The sequence below is a fragment of the Borostomias antarcticus genome, assembly GCF_949987555.1.
Source record: "Borostomias antarcticus genome assembly, chromosome: 2".
NCBI classification, from domain to species: domain Eukaryota; kingdom Metazoa; phylum Chordata; class Actinopteri; order Stomiiformes; family Stomiidae; genus Borostomias; species Borostomias antarcticus.
Genome location: NC_140235.1, coordinates 8,990,113 through 9,013,013, shown reverse-complemented (window position 1 = coordinate 9,013,013; position 22,901 = coordinate 8,990,113). Strand labels below are relative to the sequence as shown.

The 22,901-nt window shown below is 46.5% G+C and overlaps 2 protein-coding genes across 3 annotated transcripts in view; both read left to right on the top strand.

Annotated features, from left to right (window-relative positions):
- Nucleotides 1–538: 538 nt before the first annotated feature.
- On the top strand, nt 539–14,667 carry trpm2 (transient receptor potential cation channel, subfamily M, member 2; the record flags this gene model as incomplete). Its single annotated transcript, XM_084461455.1, has 30 exons — nt 539–708; nt 1,154–1,325; nt 1,815–1,995; nt 2,581–2,747; nt 3,006–3,186; nt 3,472–3,533; nt 3,795–3,995; nt 4,146–4,248; nt 4,728–4,849; nt 5,160–5,486; nt 5,602–5,742; nt 5,971–6,103; nt 6,387–6,532; nt 7,626–7,738; nt 8,497–8,722; nt 8,836–8,954; nt 9,373–9,505; nt 9,605–9,776; nt 10,072–10,252; nt 10,485–10,666; nt 10,892–11,024; nt 11,225–11,312; nt 11,498–11,585; nt 11,777–11,877; nt 12,001–12,056; nt 12,270–12,356; nt 12,485–12,563; nt 12,727–12,828; nt 12,929–13,045; nt 14,542–14,667. The coding sequence occupies 30 exons, from the start codon at nt 539–541 to the stop codon at nt 14,665–14,667; spliced, it is 4,209 nt and encodes a 1,402-aa protein (XP_084317581.1).
- Nucleotides 14,668–15,699: 1,032 nt separating this feature from the next.
- Nucleotides 15,700–22,901, top strand: part of map3k13 (mitogen-activated protein kinase kinase kinase 13) — a 44,664-nt gene continuing 37,462 nt past the window's right edge. For both annotated transcript variants that reach the window (XM_084457298.1, XM_084457296.1), the window contains exon 1: nt 15,700–15,748. The gene's annotated coding sequence lies outside the window, so the exon portion shown is untranslated. The remainder of the gene's footprint in view (nt 15,749–22,901) is intronic.

Sequence of the window (22,901 nt, the reverse complement as noted above, 5' to 3'; positions counted from 1 at the left end):
TCACCGGGCTTATTAACGTGGTGTTTGCATCACATGTTGGAGATGGAGCAGTTTCACTTTATTAAAGAAACAAGGCCAGAATGGAGGATCCTTTGTTCCACTGTGAGTGTCTGTGGATGTGTATTGTTGGCCTGGCCTGTCGCCGGGGGATGGGGAGCAACAGGGTGTGAGATGGTCTCTTTATCAAGATCCCGCATTCCAACCTGATGCAGTGTCCCACAATATCACCAGAACTGTTTTGTGGTCAGTAGAAATGGTCAGTAGCACGGCGTCATGTCCTACACTCCTACACCGCGTCCTGTCCTGCCCTGTCCGGTGAGTCAGAGGCTTGGCAGAGATTCAGCCTCACTCAGCAGCTCTCCTAGCAGCCTGGGCTGCTTCTGACATCACTGCTGCAGTACCGTGTTTAGCCACCGGCCACGCAGCTACTCCCTGCAGAGGCTCTCCCCCTCTCCTGTCGGTGGCCCAGCCCTCTGGGCTAGTTCCAGCCTGCCAGCCCAACAACTGATGCCTGCCCCCATCCTGCATCCCCTTAAGGATGAGGGAAGCTATCGTGGAGCCCAGTTTCGTTCACAGTCTGGCAGCCACCACGGCTGAAACCTCCAAGTACCTGTCTCTGTCTCCCTCCTTCCAGCGCTGCACCATGGCCTCTTGGATCAAGGAGAACATCAAAAAGAAGGAGTGCTGCCTCTACGTACAGGAGGCCCGGTAGGCTGCAGACCAGGGGACATTCACAGGCTCTGCTGACAGGAGAGAGAAAGCATGTTTCTGAACTGACGTTGTTGTTGTTGTTGATAATGATGCATGGCAATGTGAGAGGAGAGGGATACACAGGTATATCCTGTCACAGACAGCACCTACTCTAGCAAGGCACCATATCCTGAAATCAAAGATCATTTTTCAGTTGTTCTGTACAGTAATCCATATTTCTTGTAGCATAGCATAGAATAGAGGACATACTAGCATTGAGGACATACTGTGTGGTGTATGTGGTCTGCATGATGCAAATAATACTGTAGTGAACATCTTTATTGATAAGACCTTGTTATTTTTAGGGGCTGTTGTGCCTGTTTAAACAGATTCGGTTTCTGTTTCTAACTGTGTTTGGGTTAAATTTGATGCGCACCGACCATGACTGGATGTTGTCCCATAGAGAGGGAATATGCAGATGTGGCTATGAGGAGATCTCTCACAGCGATGAAGCCCGCAAAGCACAGGCCTTAGTGGGCAAGTCATGGGACCGGACCAGGCACACCTGTGAGGGGGCCACGGACGCCTACGGAGAAATCAGCTTTGGTGGGATGATGGGACAGAAGACTGGCAAGGTGATCATGCCCAAACTTAACTTGGACACTATTTAATTAAACTTTGGCAGCAGTGTTGTCAAATTGCCTGCTAATTGTGTGTGCATTCTTAAGTTATGTGTGTCCTTGTGTTTTGTATCCATTTGTTTTGAACTGCCCCTTCATGTCGTCTTTGTGAGTATGCATGTGTTTTAGACATGTCACTGGCACAGGCTCAGGCAGTGGTGAGCACTGTTGCCTCACAGCAGGAAGGTCCTGGTGGAATCCCAGCCGTCAAGTCCTCCCTGTGTTTGTGTGGGTTTTTGCCGGGTGCTTCTGTTTCCTCCCATCATCAAAGATACGTACAACAGGGTTAATACTCCTGTCAATGCCCCTGCTCCTAGTATTAGGATGTGTCAGATGCAGAGGATAATTCCCCAAGGGGATTAATAAAGTAGGCTTCTTTTTCTTCTTTGTGTGCGTGTGTGTGCTTGTGTGTGTGCGTGTGTGCGTGCGTGCGTTCGTGTACAGTATGTGCGAGTATCCAAAGATACGTCCCCTGAGGTCCTGTACCAGTTGATGACAGAGCAGTGGAAGCTCCCACCCCCCAACCTGCTGATCTCAGTGACGGGCGGAGCCAAGAACTTCTACATGAAAGCCCACTTGAAGGTCCTGTTCCGCAGGGGACTCATCAACGTTGCCCAGACCACAGGTCAGGTTCACCCTCTGTCCCGAATCAAACAAACCCTTTTTTATGTTAGTTTTCCTGCTGTTACATTTATTCATTGTACATACAGTAGCTAGCTTGTGTTCTGAGAGACTTGTGGGCTCATGCTGGCCCGGTGACCAATCCTGAATAATATTCCTGTGCACAGCGCCACTGTAGCTCACTACCCATCCTGAATAATATTCCTGTGCACAGCGCCACTGAAGCTCACTACCCATCCTGAATAATATTCCTGTGCACAGCGCCACTGTAGCTCACTACCCATCCTGAATAATATTCCTGTGCACAGCGCCACTGTAGCTCACTACCCATCCTGAATAATATTCCTGTGCACAGCGCCACTGTAGCTCACTACCCATCCTGAATAATATTCCTGTGCACAGCGCCACTGTAGCTCACTACCCATCCTGAATAATATTCCTGTGCACAGCGCCACTGTAGCTCACTTCATAAATGACAGTTGGCTGGGCGGAGATATTTAAGGTTGGGTTGGCTGCCTTGTGTATCAAGACAGAACCCTGTAAACACTCATAGTACTCATAGAACCAAGCCTGTGTTCTGCATGCGTAGGGGCGTGGATCATCACGGGCGGCACCCACACAGGTGTGATGAAGCATGTGGGCATGGCGGTACGAGACCACGCCCTCCACAGCAGCACCACGCAGGGCCAGGTGGTGGCCATCGGCATGGCAACCTGGGGAACCCTCCACAACAGGAGCGCCCTGGTGAACCCACTCGTAAGGGCTGTGTCCATCTATCCATCCATCTCTCCATCCACATGTCCATTTGTTCATCAGTCCATCCATCCACTCATCCATCCATCCACTCATCCATCTCTGACTAAATTAACAGTTAGCTCATTGGATATACAGTAGTGAGTAAAAAAAAAAGCCCCCCCCTTCCTTCTCCTCCTCCTCCTCTTCCTCCCACCCTCTTCTTTCTCGTCCTCCTCCTCTTCCTCCTCCTCCTTCTCACCCCCCTCCCCATGTCCTCAGGGGCGTTTCCCTGCACACTATTCCATGGAGGTGCACAAACAGGGCCAGCTGTCCTGCCTGGACAATAACCACTCCCATTTCCTGCTGGTGGACGATGGGACACACGGGCGCTACGGCATTGAGATCGAGCTCCGCAGCCGCCTGGAGAAGCTAATCTCCCAGCAGCCCCTGGGAAACAGGGGTGAGACGGCTGCTGGGAAACAAGGAAAGTACTTAGTGTCTGTAGCTTCTGTCTGTGGATGTGTCCATGTCTGTAGCTTCTGTCTGTGGCTTTGATGTCTTTGTGTGTGTCTGTGGAGATCTTAGAGTGGAGTGGAGAACTTTTTACGAGGTTGATTTCCTTCAGGTGTAGCTGTTGACCTTTGTAATACATAATAGATCCTATTCGTAGCTGGTGAATATTAAACTCTCTATTAACTATTGAACCGTGTGTGTGTGTATGTGTGTGTATGTCTGTCACCTCCAGGGAGTGGAGTGAAGATCCCAGTAGTGTGTGTTGTGTTGGATGGTGGACCAGGCACTCTGAATGTGAGTTATCTCTTTCTCTAATTTCTCTCTCCCTCCCTCCATCTGCATCCTCCATGTCATCTGATTGCTCGTCATGAATACTTCCGCCCTCACTTGCCACTCCGATCGGACTTATAAATACGTCCGACTACCTCTCATACCACACAGCTTTAGCCAACTACGCCACTGAAGGGCTAGCAATTCAATTGCACTTGGTGGACGGTATTATATGAGTTTAAATTAAACATGGTGGCACTACTACCGTGTGTGTCCCACTCCCAGACTATCCTCAACGCCATGCTGAACGCTACCCCCTGTGTGGTGCTGGAGGGCTCGGGGCGGCTGGCGGATGTCATCGCCCATGTGGCCGGCCTACCACTGGCCCGCGTCACCCTGGCCACCATCCACCAGCTGATAAAGAGGTTCTTCAGTTCAGAGTATGACACCTTCTCTGAGTTCCAGCTCATCGAGTGGACCAAGAAGGTAATTTTGTCCACATGATTTCATCCAGTATGTCCCTTCCTCCTTCACTATGTCTTACAGCTCAGCTTCACGTTTACTTGAAGTCAACAAAGTTTGTCTGCATGACCATTGTTTGCTCAGAGTAACTGAGTGTCGGTGGTCTGTCTCAAGATTCAGGACATCATCAGAATGTCCCACTTACTGACAGTGTTCCGTATAAGCGAGGACAAGCATGGGGACATGGATGTGGCCATCCTCAAGGCTCTTCTCAAAGGTACCGACAATATAGTCAAGTGCTGAGTCACTGAGTTATTAATACTTACCATGCTTGAGGCCAGGAATGAACCCTATCAGACAATTTTCCTGACTAATGTTTTCTAAAGTAATAAGTTAATGTTGAAAAGTTACAACCCTGCTAACCCCCTCCAAAACAGACAATTGTTTGCATCCTCATCTTTCCTAAATCATTCTTCTGACTCAATCAACTGAATGAATGCATGCTGTTCGATACAAAGCTGCAAAGCATACGTATGCATTACTGCCACAATGTAACAGATCACTCCATGGAGAGAATCCTCATCAATGGGTTAGTGCGTTGGGTTAATGGGTATAAAAGATGTCTAGCCCTTAAACCCAGAAATGTTTTTTATATTGATTTTTATATTGATTTCTATGAACTGGTTTCCCGGACACGATTGCTGTCACTCAGTTATACACATACTTGTGCATACCCCTGTTTGGTTATCCCCCCAGCTTCCAAGAGCTGTCTGTCGCTGGGCAGAGAGAGCTGGGAGAGACCGCTGGAGCTAGCCGTGGCCTGGAACAGAGTGGACATCGCCCAGAGTGAGATCTTCACTGAGGAGAGCCAGTGGAAGGTTGGCGGCTGCCCTTCACTATACAATTAACACAAACACTACACTAATACAACAACACAACGCAACCTCTGCATCCTCTCACACATCCTGAAACAGCCTCACAACATAACATGCACAGCATAGAACAGCTAAAATACAAGGGGGCAGTTTCCTGGACATTGATTAAAGCCTTGTGTAGAACTAAGAAACCCTCTCCGTGTTTTTAGTCTAGAACAAACCTTAATATGTGGCTGGAGTACAGGCCCCAAGATGCTTGGTTCGTCATATTCGGATCATCTAGTTCATCTGCTGTGTCCCCCCCCTCCCCCAGTCCAGTGACCTCCATGGGGCCATGTTCTCAGCCCTGGTGGGCCACAAGCCCAGGTTTGTGCGTCTGCTGCTGGAGAACGGCGTGTGTCTCAGACAGTTCCTAGAGGAGGACAGGACACTGTGTGACCTCTACGACCAGCTGCCCAGCTGCTACTTCCTGCGCGAGCTGACTAAGCGCATCTACAGGGGTCAGACTTCAGGGGCCAAGGGATGCAGGAGCATCTCTCTCAGTCAAGTCTCCGATGAGGTGCGCCACCTGCTGGGCAGCTACACTCAGCCCCTGTACACCCCGCCCGGCGAGAGGTACTCCATCAACGTTGAGGTCACAGTGAGTACTACTGTAGATAGCTGACTAATTCAAGTGGTCATCTATTGGTTGCTGAAGCTTGTTTTGTTTCCCTGAGTAAGTATTGTGTAGAAACACTGGTGCCCCTCTCTGTCAGCACCCAGATAAGGGGTTGGTAGGGCTCCAGGCTCCAGAGGTAGACAGGGAGAGAGGGGCGCACAGGGACCCATCCAGAGACCTCTTCCTCTGGGCTGTCCTCCAGAACCAGAAGGAGCTGGCAGAGATCGCCTGGGAGCAGGTAACTAACGACCTATGGAGATGCTCACCACATACTTTTAGAAAAAAAGTATTGTTTTTTACTTACAGTATTTTTGAGGAACTGAACTTACAACTCTCCTGTTTGAAGCACCATGCTCAGCCATTAGCCATCCATGAACAGCTGACCTGTGTGTGTGTGTGTGTGTGTGTGTGTGTGTGCGTGTGTGCGTGTGCGCGTGTGCGTGTGTGCGTGCGTGCGTGCGTGCAGTGCAGGGACTGCATAGCTGCAGCCCTGGCAGCCAGTAAGATCCTGAAGAGGCTGTCTGAGGAGGGGGCAGATGAGTGGGCCGAGGGGGAGGAGATGAGGGAGCTGGCCGACCACTATGAGGACCGAGCCATCGGTACGCACTGGGCTCATCATGTCCGTGTGTGTTTCTGTTTGTGCATGTGTAACCCATTCGTTTTGCACTGGATGGGACTCGAACCCGAGTGTTCCGCAAGAAAGACACTGTTTTAATCAGCGATGAAAAACGAGTAGCTCATTGGCGCGGGTGGACAGTATTCATACTGGGGGAGTTAGTTCAACCACCAACTCGCTACCTACTCGGGACTCATGAGGACTCAGTTTCACTCGGCTACACATGTGTTTACCTGATCTTGTATTCCTGCTTCCCCCTACTGTAGGTGTGTTCAGCGAGTGTCATAGATGTGACGAACAGCGGGCCCAGAGGTTGCTAGTTCGAATCTCTCCATCCTGGGGTAGAACCACCTGTCTGAGGTTGGCCCTGGAAGCTGATGACAAGAGCTTCGTGGCACAGCCAGGAGTTCAGGTAGTTCCAGATATAGAACCTATGACCTTCTGGACTGCATTTAGGGGAACTAAATCTACTTTCCTTGTTTTTTTCTCTACACTTATGTATTTAATAAGGATATATGTTTTTCACTCTACTCAAATGTTCCCTTCCCTCTCATGTTTTTCCTAAACTACAGTGTAGTTTTTATACAGTGTTACAATGTTAGTATTGCAACTCCATGTGATTGTAAGTAATAACTAGGTTATATTTATTTGTATTTTTTATTTATAATTGTATGTCTTTATTTTAATTGTAAAATAAAGTTGCCCCGAGGTAGCAGAGCGTAACGGTCGAGAGGGGGTATAGGGTTTGACCATGGCCTGGAGGTAGGAGGGGGATGTTCCTTTCATTGAGTTTTAAACTGGATGCGTGCCGCTACAGGGAGCCAGTGTAGGGAATGGAGAAGGGAAGTTGTGTGGGAGAACTTCGGGTGGTTGAACACTAGGTGAGCAGCAGCTTTCTGGACAAGTTCCAGGGGTTTAATGGCTGATGCTGGGGCCCCAGCGAGGAGGGAGTTGCAGTAGTCCAGGCGGGAGATGACCAGGGCCTGGATGAGCACCTGTGCCGTTTCATCAATGAAGAAAGGGCGAATCCTCCTGATGTTGTAGAGCATGAATCTGCAGGAGCGTGTGACAGATGTGATATGTGACGCATGCTGTCGCCGCCACAGGGCCTCTCATTAGAAACCGCCTAGCTATTCCCGGAAAACGACAGTTGCTCATCCAGGGTCACACCCAGATTCCTCGCAGTCCGAGTTGGGGTCACCACTGTGTCTTCAATGGTGATGGCCAGGACCCGGTGTGGGCAGCCCTTCCCTGGGAGGAACAGCAGCTCAGTCTTGTCCAGATTGAGCTTGAGGGGATGTGTCATCATCCACTCCGAGATGTCAGCCAAGCACCCAACTATGCGTGTCTCCACTTGTGTATCAGACGGGGGAAATGACAGAGCCCAGTGATGTGTAGTGTAGAGGGAAAACAGGAGAGGACCCAGGACAGACCCTTGTGGAACCCCCGTAGTCATGATGTTTTGTTATGTTACATCAAACAGTAGTTCCTCTGTGCCCCTGCAGGCCCTCCTGACCCAGATCTGGTGTGGGGAGCTGGCAGCGGACAACGCTGTCTGGAGGGTGCTGCTCTGCATGTTCATCTTCCCCCTCATCTACACCGGCTTCCTGGCTTACAGGTGGGACTACTACCTGCTGCTACTAATATTACTATATCTATGCTATACCCATAGTACAGTATAACATAATGAACATTACTATGATGGGCATTCCTGTAGTATGTACTACATATGAATGTTAGTAAGTTCACTAGCAATTTAAGATTTATTTATTTAAAATAGGTACAATGCATATAAATGAACATTTAAAATCAAATGTAAACATGCCAGATTTTGTCACCGGGCTTATTTTCATCTCTTGACTCTTGGCACAACACAATTCATATGACTGTGTGTATGAGTGTCTCTCTATTTGGAACACATTATCTTAAACCACCACTTGGTGGCACTAAAGCCCCGTGGTAGAGGACTAGATGCCGTATTCTTGGACAGATCGACAGGCTCTGTGGGTATGGAGGAGTATCACGTCCATGTATACATATTTTTCTGTGTAAATGAGTGAGATGACCACTCCTCTTCCTCAGACATGATGAAGACATTCACAGGGAGGCAGTGAGAGGTGAAGAGACCGTAACAGGAAGTTCAGCTGATGCCAGGGGAAGGTCTCATGCCCTGTGAGTGTACAGGTTCCATCACCCTTTGGGGGAAAGTTCATCACAGAACATCAACTCTATTAAAATGCCTAACTTTTCCTCTTTTTTATATATATATATTTTTTCTTAAAGAACATCTACTCTATTCAGTTGTTCTGGCGTAACTGACGCAGGTCCAGATTTGTTGTTTCCAACCCATCTTTAACTGACCTCCTTTGCTCTCAGTGGCCCTCAGAAATGGACACACCTGAAGCCCCTGAGCTGCTTGATGCGGCTGGTCGGCCTCTACCGCTCACCCCAGGTCAAGTTCTTCTGGAACATCATGTCGTTTTTCAGCTTCCTCTGGCTCTTCGCCATCATCCTCATGATCGACTTCCAGGCCACGCCCTCCTGGCGGGAGCTTCTCCTCTACATTTGGTTGTTCTCATTGGTGTGTGAGGAGGTCCGACAGGTAAGATATATACACACACACACACACACACACACACAGAACCACACATACTCATACAGAGCTACAATGTAGAGGGTTGAGCTCTGTTCTTCTCATGTCCCTCCATGTCTCAGCTGTTTCATGACCCTGACGGATTTGGGTTCCGTAAGAAAGCTAAGATGTACATCAAAGACCTGTGGGACATCCTAGATGTCCTGTCCATCCTGCTCTTCATTGCTGGCCTTGTATGTAGGTAAGCGTCACTCCTATCCTACCGGTAAGAGGAAATAAAAAAGAATGTGGTTCACTGTGCGAGCCTGCCTTGGTTGCTTGCTTCAATGAAGTCTATCTGGCAGGAGGCTGCTATTGTTAAAGACTAAAACTTTTCCACACAGGAACGTTTTTTCCCCCACGGCCATCAGCCTTATAAACACGGCTCCCCTCTGACTCTCTCCCCTGCTCCCTGCAATCTCTGCACTAAACTGACTGACTCCTTGTAGTCCAATTGCACTGCTACTTTTTGCACTATGTATCACTGCACTTTACGTGGCCTGTCATGCACTGTCCTGTCCTTGCACTTGTCCATTGTTGTAAGCACCACGGTGTTGGAAAAAAATCCTATGTATGTAAATAAACTAATTCTGATTCTAAGGACGTTTTTCCTCTTGCAGGTTAACCACTACAGCGTTCTATGCAGGGAAGGTCATCCTGTGTATCGACTTCATCATCTTCTGCCTGCGTCTCATGGCCATCTTCACCATCAGCAGAACGCTGGGCCCCAAGATCATCATCGTCAGGAGAATGGTGAGAGAGAGTATTTGGCGAGTAGCCTACTTTAGCAGTGATGACCCGTGGCACGTGGTACTTTGACCCGGGCACGATGCTTGTGGTCTGCATCTGCAGATGAAGGACATGTTCTTCTTCCTGTTCCTGCTGAGCATCTGGGTGGTGGCTTACGGCGTGGCCAAGCAGGGCATCCTCATCCACAACGAGGAGAGGCTGGACTGGATCGTCAGAGGGGCCGTCTACGAACCCTACCTCATCATATTCGGGAACTTCCCCTCTAACATCGACAGTGAGTGGACCGAGATTTTTTTGGGGGGTGGGGGGTCCCTGTGGATGGGATGGGTCCCTGTGCGCCCCTCTCTCCCTGTCTCCCTCTGGAGCCTGGAGCCCTACCAACGCCTTATCTGGGTGCTGACAGAGAGGGGCATCAGTGTTTCTACACAATACTTACTCAGGGAAACAAAACAAGCCTCAGAAACCAAGGGGGGCGGTCAGGGTAAGTCTGTATGTACCCCGGTGAATCTAACCTGAGAAGTGCTACATCATCATCTCAGAAAGCTCTTCTTTCTGTTTGTATGTTCCAGACACTGATTTTGACATCAGCACCTGCAGCATGAATGGGACCGACCCTCTGAAGCCCAAGTGCCCGGTGCTGAACGACCACCAGATGCCCGCCTTCCCCGAGTGGCTCACCATCATCATGCTGTGTATCTACCTGCTGTTTGCCAACATACTGCTGCTCAACCTGCTCATTGCCATCTTCAAGTGAGTGGTGTTTTTACATATAAAAATGACAATGCTCAGTGCCCTTCTGGTGCCATGAAACCACCCATCAGGGCATGCTTTGAAAGCGCACCCCCAAAAAAGCGCCCTTATCACCTTTTTCACCCCTGACCCATTTTCATGCCTGAGGGACTAGGGACTAGCAGGGACTAGGGACTAGCAGTGTGATACAATTTAGATAAAAATCCACTCTTAATGATTTCACATTTCACAGCTATACGTTCCAGGAGGTTCAGGTCAACACAGACCGCATCTGGAAGTTCCAGAGATACGAACTCATCAAGGAGTACCACAGCCGGCCCGCCGCCCCCCCGCCCCTCATCCTGCTCAGCCATGTCTGCCTGCTGGTCAGCCATGTCTGCCTGCGTCGGCCCCCCGTCAGCCACCAGCGCTTCAGTGAGTAGGACCGCCATGATACTGAGACCTGGGGGTCTCTGCTGTCCCAGTCCAGCCTTGTCCTAACTCTAACCCTAACCCTGGCCCGCAGGTGTACCACACTGACTCTCACACTAGGCACAGACCTCTGCTCTGAGGACCACGCTGGTGGAGAGGCCTGCTTAATCTAGCCCTGCGCATGGGGATCATACTGTATCTGAGGTGTGTTGCTGATGTCTTTCTCAGAGGTGGAGCTGGAGAAGGCAGAGCAGGAGGAGCTGTTGTCCTGGGAATCCTCCATGAAGGACAACTACTTGGTCTCCATGCGGCAGAAACAGAGCCAGAGCATGGAAAGCCGCATCCAGGACACCGCCCAAAAGTAAGGGCCTCTCTATGGTATTATTGTACTGTCCTATACAGCACCACACACTTGATCACTGAGGTGACGTGAATAACATGTCTAAAAGACTGACAAACAAGGACAAACAATGTCTGATATTCAGCGTGTCTGTGTTTTTGTTTGTCTGTTTGTTTGTTTGTTTGTTTGTGTGTTTGTTTGTGTGTGTGTTTGTTTCCCAGGGCAGGGACCATAACAGAGCTGCTGGAGCAGGAGGAGGAGCTGGGGGTGGTTTCCATAGTGAGAAGGCTGGCTGGACTGGAGGAGCAGGTTGGGAGCCATTTACACCCCATTCCTGGGCACACCTGTGTCTCTGTTTACTCTTCTCACTTTTTAACTCTCTGATACACTGTTAACATACGGTATTAACTCTTGTAACTGATTATTAACTGCTAAGTCAGAGAAAGTCTCCCTCACAAGCTTTTGCTTTGGCTCCCTCCTCCATGTGTGTACAGGTGACCCAGTCTGCCAAGGCCCTGCAGTGGATCATGAACAGCCTCAAGTCCCCGAGTCTCAACTCTACAGTTGAGGCTCCTATTCTGGGTCAGGACCTCACATTCGGAATCCCTACTATCAATTGCAATATAGCTTTTTATTTGATTCACGTATTGGTATAGTTTTAATTTTCATGAAAATATTTCCACATATACTGCAGATTGATTAGTACTACTTAACTGCAATTTCCTTTCTAGCCTCAACAAGTTCAGTATGTGACAGTGAACTGGGCGACACAGAGAAAGAGAAGACCCAGTACCACGTGAACGCCCGGCAGTCCCTCTACCCCGGTAGCACTGTGACCCGCTTCCCCGTGCCCGAGGAGAAGGTGCCCTGGGAGGTGCCTGACTTTCATTCCACAATTATTATCATTCTTGAAGATGTTCTCTCCAGAGGTATACTGTTTTTCATGATTTCATCACAGTTTTAGTGGCTTCGGTGACAAACATCTTCTCTTCTCCAGGTGGACTTTAAACTTTACAAGCCCTCTGTTAATGGCAGTGAAGACCAGACTGATGAGTGAGTGTTTTTACAGCCGTGATCGTAGTTCCCATGATGAGCCATTGTGAATGCAGTGTATTTTTAATCTTTTTTCTTTTTCCCCTACAGAGCAGACCCTGCAACTTTAGATAATTACAGGTAGGGAGACACCAACTGGCACTTATGTGAAGCTTCTAAACATGTGTCTCTGCTGCTAATATGTGGCTCTCCTCTAATCACTGTTGCCATTAGGAACCCAGGAGGAAGGACTGGAATGGGGGGGAGAGGAGCACTCAGCCACCTGGGCCCAAATCTGATACTGGACCCTGTCCTCTCACGGTATGAGGTACACACACAGACACACACACTCACACACAACACATAGGGATACTGACACCATATTGCCAACACAGTACTATATCACATATCTACCCAGCTGAACAGTGTGTGTGTGGATGTGTTCCCAGGTGGAGAGACAGTGAGAGATCTGCCCTGGAGTTCCTGGCTGTTTGGGAGGAGAGTGAGGAGCTCTGGGCCTTACCTGGGGTGAGCACTGCACTGCTACAGCGTGTGCACAGAAGGCTTCACCTTGTCCTGGTTGATCAGGAGAAGACACTCCTGGTGTTTGCATTTAACATAAAATTAGCTCCTTGAGTCTCCGTGGTTTGCCTCTGATCACTGATTGGCGGTTCAATGCATTGCTATGCAGGGTCCCATCCAATCAGACGAGCCCCTACCTGAAAGACTAAAGAACATTATGGGCATGACTCTCTATGAGAAGATCAAAGCTAAAGTGGTGGAGGGAAGTAAGGTGAGCATTTTCCATGGAGGTGATGGTATTTTCCCTGACATTCTCTTTCTCATCCACTGCCTGAACATGCCGGTCAGTCTCTGAACCTGTTTGTTTTCAGGTGTATGAGGGCTATGTGGACGACTGTAGGAACACAGACCATGCCTGGCTGGAAACCACCATCCTCAACATCCACCTGGATAGAGGAGGGCTACTGATGGCAGATATCAACCTTGTGGTGAGTATGCTTTTCAACATTGACGTTTTAACCTAAAAAGCAACATTTAATATTCCTCCTTTATACTGTATTACATTCTTTAAAGGTGCTCAGTTCGTTTTTTTCAGCCACTAGATGGGGCAGTGGTGCAGCCTATCAGATATAAACAAGTGGGCGTTTTCACTCCATATATGGATATGCACCCTCACACCCCCACCCCCCCAGCCACATATTCGCTAGTCAGTTGAAATAGGAAGGGCCCTCTCTGTAGCTGTAAAAAGGAAAACAGCTTGAAACAGGCTTTCTATCATGACTCCAATGGGCCCAGCATTGCAACTACGGTTGAAAAACAGGTCCGACATCGATCAATTACCCATTGTTCCTTATTTATCAGCTAAAATACGTGGCTAACGTTACACAAACACATGGCTAAATCAGCCGCTTACACTCAGACTGACCACTCGCCTGAGTGGGAGCAAAGGTTTGGTATCTAGTTAGCTTGTTGGAACTGTATCCATGTATGTTAGTGTATACCTACACCATGTTAGTCGGTATAATACAGAAATAGATGGTAGCTAACATTTTAGGGGGACTAGTCTGGCTAACGTTGCTTATGAACCTGAATTTAGCTACTTACACGTCTTATATACGGTGCCGTTCAGGGGGTGAGGCACAGCGCCGGGCCAGCTTCGCTCATAATAAAAAGAAATTATGCATTTGCTCCACAGGCACTACACCGTTGGCTATATTTTCTGTACAGTTATGATTCCCCTGGACCTATGTATTGCAGATATTGGATTTATTTTTTTAAATAAAAAGTGCAGTAAATTGAACAGAGCACCTTTAATCTAAACATCCACCCAAAGGTTCAATCTGCAACTTTCCTTTGGATTGATTCGCCCAGCAGGCCTGCAAACATAAATCACAGGTTATATGTGTGGAGGGCGGCCCATCCTCACACCGGCACCTACTCCCTTGTGCTCATGAACAATATCAGGCAGTGCTACTCGAAATGAGCGTGTATTTTATGTGGTTGTTGACTTCCTCAGAGTGGATGTCCTTTTTTGGTGATGGGTGTTTCCCCTAATTGATTGACTCATTACATGCAGCCTGTAGGACAGATTTCTTGACACCTCGTAGCCCCTGATTAGCCTGTCTGGAGGTGTGCACTATATATTTGTCTGATGTAATTTATTGTAACCTGATGAAGGTCCAGCGACTGAAACCTTATTTTTCTAAATAAAGTAATTCTGTGAGGAGTGTGCAGGGAGCCTCTGTCAGCCTGCTGTACATTCATCTCTTTCCTCCTACTGAACACGCCTGTCTAACACCTGAAGGTATGCAGCAGCCTTTACAGTCAAGTTTTGAACTCTCCAGAAATGAAAGTTTCTTGGTGCTCTTTTTGAATATACCTTTTCTAAATGAGGTGATAAAGCATAGTATAACCAAGACAACAAAGTAGGCTGGTTGTCCAGTGTGTGTGGAGGCTAACCTGCCTGTCCCTGCCCCTCACCCAGGTGGACTGCAGCACGGGCTCTGCTGAGGTGGTCCAGTGGAAGGAGGTCAGCCGGGGGACGGCCCTGCGCTCATACCAAAGACAGGCTCTGCAGCAGGTGGCTGGGCTGCATGGCAGACTCTTCTGATGCTGCTGACGCGGCCAAGGGAGACATGCTGCTAGCGATCCTCTGGGTCCATGTTGACGGACGTCTAGTGTGGATGAAATTCACTCTGCTGCAACAGATCTTGAAATAAACAGAGCAGGAGAAATAGGCCATATTGTATGAATGAGATGTGTGTGTTTTTGAATTAGTTTACTTTTTTGGGTCATATGAATGAATAAAATGAATTGAGAAGAGGAAATATTGTATGGTATGGTGTGATGTTTAATATGTGGCAAATAATATAGCCTATATTTTCTGTCCCAAAATCACCTGATATTTTTTTTCTGTTAAGTGCCAAGTATGTGTCAATAATCTGTCAGATTTGTAAATGTATATGTATAGGCCTATGTACAAAAGATATAATTGAAAAACATGCATAATGTAATATAATCAAACAATAACCTTAAGCCTAAAACACTTAATGAAACGACTAGGCTGTTTTGTGCGTTACAAACGTTCATAAGCATGGCAGACATTCTTCACCTGCCGAGCGAGCGCACCTTGGTTTCGGAGCCACTCTTTGGCGCGCGCTCATTGGTCCGGGAAAAGTGGCCAGACTGCGCAGTATCGGTCTCAGTCTCACAACACCCTCTGTAAATTACCCCGTTCTAGCTCAAAACATTTTTCATTTATGGTATGGATGCTTGTTTCTTTTGCCGTATGAAGTATTGAGGTAGTCCGTGGTTTACCACTCTGAACAGTCCGAGCCTAAATATTGATAGGCTAATATAGGCTATTACCAGTAACCTAATACATGATGGGTAGGTCTGCATATAGAAATAATTGAGACTCCTATGTAATGAAGACGAGCCTGAGCCAGCACAGTACATCCGTCTACATATCAGTCAAACGTATTGATCTTATGCCATTAGGCACAAAGGCGCAATGTAGGCTGTTCTATTTTTAGCCTGTATTGTACTGTACACCCGAGGATACAGGTGAACTGTTCAGAAAACACGGAAGTGACGTTGATGCTCACAAGACTTGGATTAAACCATTGGATTACATTAAACAGAGGGACCGAGCGAGAGCAGTCGACTCCCCGCCAGAGCGTCCTGAAAAGGTATTGTTCTTTACGATTTTAAATAGTCCAACGTTTCAACGTCCACATTTCCAACGTCTCAACGTGCAGTTTAACTTCCGTGCCTAATTTTACAACAGCATTTGGGTGAAAATGTAGTGTCAATTTGTGCTGAGACGTGGCTGTTTGTCAGTAGTGCTGTAGCATCGTTAATGTTGGCACTGATGTTGACAGTATATGCTCAGTTCATTTTGAAGTAGCGTCAAACGGCATGTTGTGGAACAAAACAACTTGAAGCATTTAAAGTGCACTTTTGCAGTGTCGGGTTTAGGCTACTCCAATTGCATACGCCTGGTAAATGTCGCCGCAACCATGTCATTTAACAATTGTCCATTACATGATAGGGTAGGTCTTCACTCTCCAGTGAGGATAGCGCCCAATCTACATTTACTGTACGTTTTCCTCTCGAATCATGGATAGGCTGTCTGTCAGCTACTGTAGGCGAACTGTTTTCAACCCTCATCAGCAAATGCACTGCAGTTACCAAACCCAATAATAGCCTATTCGAGTTTTGAGTATAGCTTAGAGAGGTAGGCTATTGAAAATGTCATCTATGAACTGTAAGCCTCTTAAAAGCTGCTCCATGTGCCTCGATCATGCTGGTCTATGTGATTTGAGGTTTATCATGCTGACCACTAGGACAAGTAGCTGAAATGATAACGTGTTCATCTTTATGAGAGTATTCTCTCCCGTTTAAATTAGCTGTAGACTACAATTACTGTAGCCTACACTCTATGATGCCATTTATAAACTCAAGGTTCAAGTAGGCTATGTTTATTTGTCATAATGTACAATATAGGCTACTGTACAGGTAAGTAGGCTACCATGTACAATTATATGCTCAAAATATTATAGGCTACAGTTTATGACACAACTGTAGCCTACCACACTTTACAGTTATAGCTGCCTTATAACCTCAATGTTCTTTGGATTTGTTCTGTAAAAACATAGGCTACTCTATACATAGGCTATCTAATACACAGTGTATACTGCCTAATGCCACTTTTGAGGAAATATTCATCCGAAAAGAAACGTGTTACACTAAAATGTTTTAAAGACTTCACAAGTAGACAGAGATCAAGCATCTACACTGATGAGAAGGCAGGTCAAACTCTCCTGGCTGTCTGTCAGTTAGACCTCTGGTAGTTATGGGAACGTGGGATGCCTCTCTTGTACCGTTCACTCTATTCCCTCCATTTTGCTGGCTGTGTCCCTCTAATGACCTGCAGCCTGGGTCCTATCCCTCCTCTTTTTGGAACAGGGTGCAGTTACAGGCCACAAAGTAATCAGCCAAATGTAGTCCCACTTAAGCACTTTGTGGTGAAGGCTTGGTCCGGACTGTCAGGTATTCTGTCTTTGTTTTGAAGTATGGCAGAGAGATACCTTATACCCCTCCTGGTGTCAAATGTGAGGATAAAAGCATCTATCTGATTGTGGTGTGTGTATGTTTGTGTGTATGGTTGGCCTCATTCTGGGTGCTATACCCCATACTCTGTTACACCGATGGTACCCATGTCTTGTTCATAATGACAATTAAATATCATTGAATCCTATCCTTGACTGTATGTTGTCAGGTGGAATTGGAAAAGCTAATATAATATAGATATGTTATAACGATATCATAGCCACATCTCAAGCATGGCCACATCTCTGTGCTTAAGAATTAGCAGATACATCTGTGAATATCATTACATAAAAGCCCTCTTGTCCAGCTAGCAGTGTGTGTGTGTGTGTGTGTGTGTGTGTGTGGAGGGGGGGGGGGGTCAGAGATGAGTGCTCATGTACATTCATATCGCAGACTGGAGACAGTTATCTCTAGATTATTTTACAGTACATGAGCAGTTCCATGTTTTCTCTGTTAAGTGACGTGTGATGTATCTCTGGTTCACCCTGTGCCCTTGTGCTTGCAGAGATAGTGATCGGTTTTGCTTGCTCAACATCGGCAAGGATCCTCTATCCTGATAGAAGGGACCTTTGTGACGCTGTTCCATGGCAACCCAGTTGTCAAGGGACCCACACATCTGAGTTGTCTGTCCAGAGTGACATCAGAAGGGGGGCAGGATTTTGTGAGGAATGCGTAGTGGGGGGAGGGGGGGTGTATTTTATATAATTTATATGTGATGGCAGCCTATTGGGTGATCTCTTTAATCCCAGCCTTGGATAGATCTCCTACTATCATAGCAAACATGGAACTTCTGGTTAGTAGGGGTGTAACGTTACGAAAACACCATGGTTCGGTACGTAGCTCAGTACGGACGTCTCGGTTCGGTTCGGTTCAGGAGCGGCGCGCCGGCGCTACTCTGATTGCTTTTCTATTCTTTGAAAATTAACTTGAATCAACCTTTTTAATATAATTTTATTTATATACATCAATACCTTTCAGGCTGCATCACTGCCCCCCCCCCAAAAAAAAACAACAACAACAACATAACAAAATAAAAAAACAATGTTGACCAGTGGAATAGCCTACAATGCTGTGTCAAGTAACTTTGCTGTTTCCCCCTCATTCATACCCCATTTACCCCACTTCACTCAACCTTCATATTTTTGGCCAGAAAAATCAACACTGTCAGCAGACAGGGAATGTCTGCGATGTCCCCAGCAGTAGAAAATGAAATAAAAATGAATAGTCTACTTAAAAATATGTTTTAGAATCGCCTATTTAAAACGAATTAAATGCAATAAAAAAATGAAATAAATTAAATTCTTTACAAAAAAATAAATCTGCCTTTTTTCCCACATAGAGATATAGGCTAGACTATGCGTGCAAACCTGCTTGTACAAACGAGCGCGTGCTGTGTGCAGCTTCGGAGTTTAATTTCTCTCATTGCAAGGACTATAGCCTACATTGGGACCTCCGTGATATATAAATTATTCCCTTAGCCTACCTGTGTTTCATTACGGTGCATTAGGCTAAGGCAAACTAACAGAATTAATAGTTTTACCTCAGGAGGACGGTAATGAGGACGACTGAATATCAACGCGAGCACACTGACAAATGTGAGTTGCTTTCTGCTTAGCCTACTTGTTACATTATACATGTAGGCTAGGCTACAGTTGCCCAATTGTTGGTTTATAGGCAAGACATTTCTTTTATGAAGCACGGGATGCAAAGTCTGTAGGCAATTTAATTAGGCCACCATTATCCCGCTGATATGATGACACTGCTCGTAGGCTACTCGTTTCCAAATCATAGACACGTCGCACGGGACTGTAGCCTATATCAAATGACTTATTTGCTTGGCAAAATATGGTAGGCCTAAGTAACTTGCGGTACAATTAGTAGCCTACTTGACAAATTACAGACATGGGAGATGGTTTACAAAGGTCCCCATGTAGGCTATAGCCTATTTCGCTGTGTGAGCGAGTTGAACTGAGGGAGGGGGGGACGCACACACACGCCTGCGATGCGAGGAGACTCGTTTTCACAGCGATGGCAGAGAGAGTGAAAGGTTCAAAGTGTGTCTATTTCACAAGAGTCGAAACAGCCCATTGTCACAACTGTGACAAATATTCTGCGTCAGTCTACTGAAAGGGATCTGCTCGAATGATCTGTCGGGTCGCTCGGCACATGTCTGTACCGTTCGGTTCGCTCGGCACATGTCTGTAGCCTACCGTACCGAAAGTCGCGTACAGTACGAATACATGTACCGTTACACCCCTACTGGTTAGGCCACTAATTAGAGGTATCTTGGAGAACTGGATCAACGTAGTCCATTATGCAATGGGTAGTTCCGACCTCGCAGTCTGATTGGTTAAGAGCCGTTGTATATTCACAATATACCACGGGCAAAGCCTCTTTGCTGTTCTGTGAAATATTACTGCGCCAATTATTACTGCCTGTAAAAACGTTAGTTCCACTGCGTAACCGTCTGTTGGTTACATTACGGTTTATCCTCAAGAAAAATGGAAACATGCAATGTCAATTTTGAGTTGTTCTATCCGTCCTGTAGCCTACCACTCTGGTTTATCATCACCACTTTTGCAACTCGCAGTTGCACAGCAAAGGTAGGCTACACTTCGTTCATGGCTAGCTAGGTTGGTCAGGTCAGGTCGTTTTGAAACTCCATAGCAATGTGAGTTCACTAAAATTGATATTAAGACACTGAAATAGTAGGTATTTATCCCATAAATGTTTCCCGATGATGTAACCGTTGTTTATAGGGTAGTTCCAACCTCGCAATCTGATTGGTTAAACGCCGTTGTATGTGACACGATCAAGCCCCCAGGAATCGAAATCTAAAGTGAAGGCCTATTGAACCGCGCCATCTTGGCTAGATTTGTAGTCACTTGGCTATTTCCGGTTACTTTTGACTTGCGCAGTTGAGCTTCTCTGGCCGACGCGCGTCCACGAAAAAGTTCACATTTATCTGAAATGTAGACGCGCGTTCCCGGCTCTCCCCGCTTTGATTTAGCAATGAAAACCGGCTTGCATATTAACCTGTTTTTGTCAAATATATCAATTGGAGAAATTATTTTTTGATCCTGGCATCTTAGTTTTAACAAGTTAAATATAATTGAACATGTTTTGTTTGCTAGTAGATGGTATTCATTCCGTTCGCGATAACGTTATTGCAGCCAGGCTAAATTCCTCCAGGGAGCCAGTGACCGGCGAGTTGAAGAGCTTCACTCCCCGCCAGCAGGAGCTCTGGCCGCAGCTACCGCATCTCGGAAAACCCGCTGAGTTCATGGCTGCTATTTCACACTCGCCCTTGATCAATCCCAATACCGATCCATGGTAATAATGAATCAATCGTTCAGATCAGATCGGCAGTGCTGCATGCATGTTACAACATCATTGTTAGCTTTATTAACATAACCATAGCCTACATTTATCTCTCTAACGTTAGGCTATCCATCTTACACCAGTCGGCCATTCGATAGCTGGAAGCGGTCAACGCCAACGTTGACTGAAAACACCCAAACTCAGTGTATCGTTTCATCTTCATGCTACACATCAACTCCTTTACATTGTATGTGAATAAATTCCTGTTATTCTAAAAATATCCCATTTCTGTCCATTCCTGGAAAAGGCTAATAATTGCTGTCAAATGATCACTCCAGTTTATCACCGTATCCCACTACCATTTCAACTATGCACAGGAGGTTGTCTTGTGGTCATTTTCATTAAAAAATGTGAACTTTTTCGTGGACGCGCGTCGGCCAGAGAAGCTCAACTGCACAAGTCAAAAGTAACCGGAAGGCCAGAAAAGCACAACTGCGCAAGTCAAAAGTAACCGGAAATAGTCAAATGACTACAAATTTTGCCAAGATGGCGCGGTTCAATAGGGCTTCATTGTTGATAGCGGCCAGTGAATGGAGTGGCTGTATCCAGTTTATATAATACATCCATGGACACGATATACCACGGCAAAGCCCCTTTACAGTTCTATTTGAAATATTACTGCGCTTACCATTACACTACATACTCGCGTCATGAACCATCAGCCGTCTTGTTTCACTGTTTCAACATTCCAATGTAACAGTTTATCACGTCCTGATTTTTTTCCCTTACCGGATAAAGTAACCACAAAGACTCCCAATATGTGGTCTGTTTACCAAAATAAAGCCTGTTTGAAAATGTGTCGACACGTTGTCAGACTTCCCCGGTAGGGTCTGTTGGCTACAGCGTAGCCTGTGTGTGTCAGCCGAATGCGCACATCTCCGGTGCCATAATCTGTGCATTTGCATCAAACAACGCACGCAGGCGATTTTCAAGAAGAGGCAACTGCAGGATTTAAATCATTTATCCTTTCATTAGCTAATCACGGCGCATCTCAACTCACTATGTATTTGGCTAGCTAATGCTAGCTAGCCTGGTCTAACCTAAACTGAGACTACCGGGACATATCAGACGTGGGGGAAAAAATCAACTTGAGGACAATGAGGCTGGCAATCATAAACAGTTTGTTGCCAATTAGTTTTGACACCAGGGCAATTGATTTTGGTTGCACAGTATATGCGTGGATCACACTTAGATCGTGGCAAGCTAGCAATATCAGGGGAGCCTTACAGTAGCTACATCTAGGGCTGTAACGATTACTAATTCTGCTAGACGATTAATTGTCTCAGAAAAAATAGCGATTAATAACAATTCTCAAAAAAAGAGGACCTAATGCACATTCATGACTTTTCTTGTTTTAGGGGGGTGTGCTTTGCACCTCGCACCATGCCCTGGTGGGAGGTTTCTAGGGACCAGAAGGGTTCTTGAGCAGTGGCGTTTTATATGTTAAAAACATACAGGGGAACAGTAGGCCTATTCTTGCTACTGAGGTTTTTTTTAACACTTCAATAATTTGAGTGAGTGAGGACTGTGAGAGAGAGAGAGAGAGAGAGTGAGTGAGTGAGAGAAAGAGAGAGAGGAATGAGTGAGTGAGTGAGTGTGAGAGAGAGAGAGAGAGAGCTATAACCTGAGCAGAGAGGAGGGTTGAGTTCCAGCTCCCAGACCAAAGCCTCTGGTTTGGTTTAGGTACTTGTTAGCTTCGTTAGTTAACTATCTTGCTTCTAAAACCTATCATACACAACAGCCACTGTCTGGAAGTGCAACCATTCTGAAATTGTACACTGTTAGTGCTTGGTTTAAACATTTGCAATAAAATAAAATAAAAAGCATAATCACGGTAAAAAAAAAAGAAGCGATTATGTCACATAATTGTGGTTTGCCGATTATGTAATAATTGTTACAGGTCTAGCTACGTCATTATAGTCTAGGTTGTCAAGCTAGGTGTTTGGTTGCTAGGTCATATCCAGGACTCAGACACATTGCTGAAAGGAAGGGTAAGGGATAATTTCCATTTCAGTTACAGTTCCAAACCCATGTTAACTATGGGATGTCATCACTGTTCCTCCAGGAATATTGATCCTCATTTGAAACTCCATAGCAACGTGATAGTTTTGGGAACTATTTTTCTGCGCGCAGTTCACTAAAATCGGTATTAAGACACTGAAATAGTAGGTGTTGATTCTATAAATATTTCTAGACGGTGTAACTCATTGTATAAAAGCAATAACTCACTCGAGGGTTGTGGTATATGGCCTATATACCACGGCTTGTGCTGGTCGACGGCACTCGGCTGCGCCTCGTGCCTATGACCGCAGCACAAGCCGTGGTATATAGGCCATATACCACACCCTC